At 39.5% G+C, this 2,105-nt stretch overlaps 1 protein-coding gene and 1 pseudogene across 2 annotated transcripts in view; one reads left to right on the top strand and one right to left on the bottom strand.

Moving 5' to 3' along the window:
* Positions 1-2,105, bottom strand: part of LRRC66 (leucine rich repeat containing 66) — a 30,475-nt gene that overhangs the window by 13,264 nt on the left and 15,106 nt on the right. Inside the window, exon 2 of the mRNA XM_011973347.1 lies at positions 1,372-1,541. Coding sequence (XP_011828737.1) covers positions 1,372-1,541 — 170 coding nt within the window. The remainder of the gene's footprint in view (positions 1-1,371; positions 1,542-2,105) is intronic.
* Positions 2,017-2,105, top strand: part of LOC105534585 — a 2,211-nt pseudogene continuing 2,122 nt past the window's right edge. The window contains exon 1 of the transcript XR_001005303.1: positions 2,017-2,072. The product of XR_001005303.1 is annotated as a 40S ribosomal protein S2 pseudogene (transcript). The remainder of the gene's footprint in view (positions 2,073-2,105) is intronic.

Genomic DNA, 2,105 nt, shown 5'->3' with positions numbered 1-2,105 from the left:
CAAGAACAGAAAACCAAACACCGCATGTTCTCACTCATAGGTGGGAATTTAACCATGAGATCACTTGGACACAGGAAGGGGAACATCACACACCGGGTCCTATTGTGGAGAGGGGGGGAAGGGGGAGGGATAGCATTAAGAGATATACCTAATGTAAATGACAAATTAATGGATGCAGCACACCAACATGGCACATGTATACATATGTAACAAACGTGCACGTTGTGCACATGTACCGTAGAACTTAAAGTGTAATAAAAAAAGGGGGATATAAAATATTTCATTAATAATTTCTATATTGATGACATGTAAAATATAATATTCGGTAAATAACACCACTAAGATGAAATTCACTTGTGTATTTTAACTTTTTCCGTCTAGCTACTAACATTTAAAACATTTCGCTCTAGCTACTAACATCTAACATTTAAAATTGCATGTGTGGCTCACATTCTATGTTTCTATTGAATGATGCTGGCCTATATAAAGAATGGGAGTTGTGGTGGAGGTTATGGAGATGGAGGACTAAAGACTCTTCCAAACCATCTCGTAGTGCTACACTGCAGGCCACTCCGGTGTTGCTAAAGGACCACTGAGAGGAGATTTTACAACATTCTCCCAAAGGGAAGGGTGTGGAGAAAAGTGCTTGGAGGAGAAGGGGCTGAAGCTGCCAGACCTAGAACAGGCCTTCAAGAGTTCCTTACGCTTACAGCTATTGGCACCTTGGCAGATTAACTGCGATGTGCCAGAGACAGGAACTATGGGGACAAAATGTGACATAAATCTCCCCAATATGGGTTTGGACATTTAGAACTACATGTGGCACATGTGTTATACAAGTAGGGAAATATTATCATTATCATTTTTATTGTTTTGTGTCCAATTTTGAAATGGAAGCAACAGGGTCACTGGGTTTCAGAGGCCCATCTAGTCCTGGGTCGTTGACATCTTAGCATCAGCCAGGTTGGTTTACAGGGGCCTCCCCAAGTGTTCCATATTGCATAAGACCCCTGAGACCTTTCACCAATCTTGTAGCTTAGGGAGACAGCCTCACTAATAACTAAGATTTAATTTCTTGCCAACTGGTAAGTGGAATGTAGGAGTCGGATATAATTTGACTTAGAAAAATAATGTGTCAATTCTTGCCGTTGAGTATTATGTTGGAGTAAAATTCATGTCCCTTATTGTGGCCTTTGATTTTTGAGGCAAGAAAGAGACTTGAGCTCTTTAAGGGATCTTAAAATAGACTAACAGTTTTTGATTAATAGCCAGTACTACTGGACATGAAGAAACTCTTCAACAGAAATATGCTTCTAATGTAATTGCCCATGTGTCTTCCTTATTCAAATATTATAAAAATGATTTTAGAACCTGTAATTTTTTGAGGTCCTTGAAGGCTTGTGGGTGAATTCTGAATATCTTGTTGCTCTTTAAATAGAGATTCTCCAGTTGCAGGCAGTTGTGAAAATCAGACCACCCTATCTGCAATATCCCATTGAATGACAGATCCAAACTCTGCAATGACTTCAGTTTCCACAGTCCTGTTAAAATGAAAAAGTAAGTTAAAATCTAAACTGGTGAAATTTACTGCAGCACTGTTTGTAATGTTGAAAAATTGGAGACAACATTAAGAGTTCTCAACTGAGGTATTGCTAAACAAAGTATAGTATATTAATACTATGAAATAATATGTAATCTCAAAGGATAATGAGAGATCAACATGTAAACTGACTGAACAGGAAGAAAAAAGTTAAGTACAGGATAGTATAGAGTATAAGTCCAATGTCCTTGGGAAAAAGAGCCATATGCAAACACATACATAGATTTTGAGTGAGCAAGAAAAGGCCTGGCAGGAGATAAACTCAACTACTAGTAGTTACACTTAGGACTAGGATGATTGAGGGAAGTGAAGAGGGATAAGAAAAGAAACGTTGTTTTGAACACTTTTGAATTCTTTCTTTCAATGAGCATGTACTACTTTTAAAATAAGAGAATCACTTCTTCTCCAAGAAAACACCAAATGGCAGATGACGCCGGTGCAGCAGGGGGGCGGCCCGGAGGCCCTGGTGGCCCTGGGGTGGGGAAGGGCGGTGGCTTCCGCGGAG

The sequence above is a fragment of the Mandrillus leucophaeus genome, unplaced genomic scaffold, assembly GCF_000951045.1.
Source record: "Mandrillus leucophaeus isolate KB7577 unplaced genomic scaffold, Mleu.le_1.0 Scaffold1001, whole genome shotgun sequence".
Classification (NCBI taxonomy): domain Eukaryota; kingdom Metazoa; phylum Chordata; class Mammalia; order Primates; family Cercopithecidae; genus Mandrillus; species Mandrillus leucophaeus.
The sequence above is the reverse complement of the archived record's forward strand: the minus strand, read 5'-3'. Positions and strand labels throughout refer to the sequence as shown.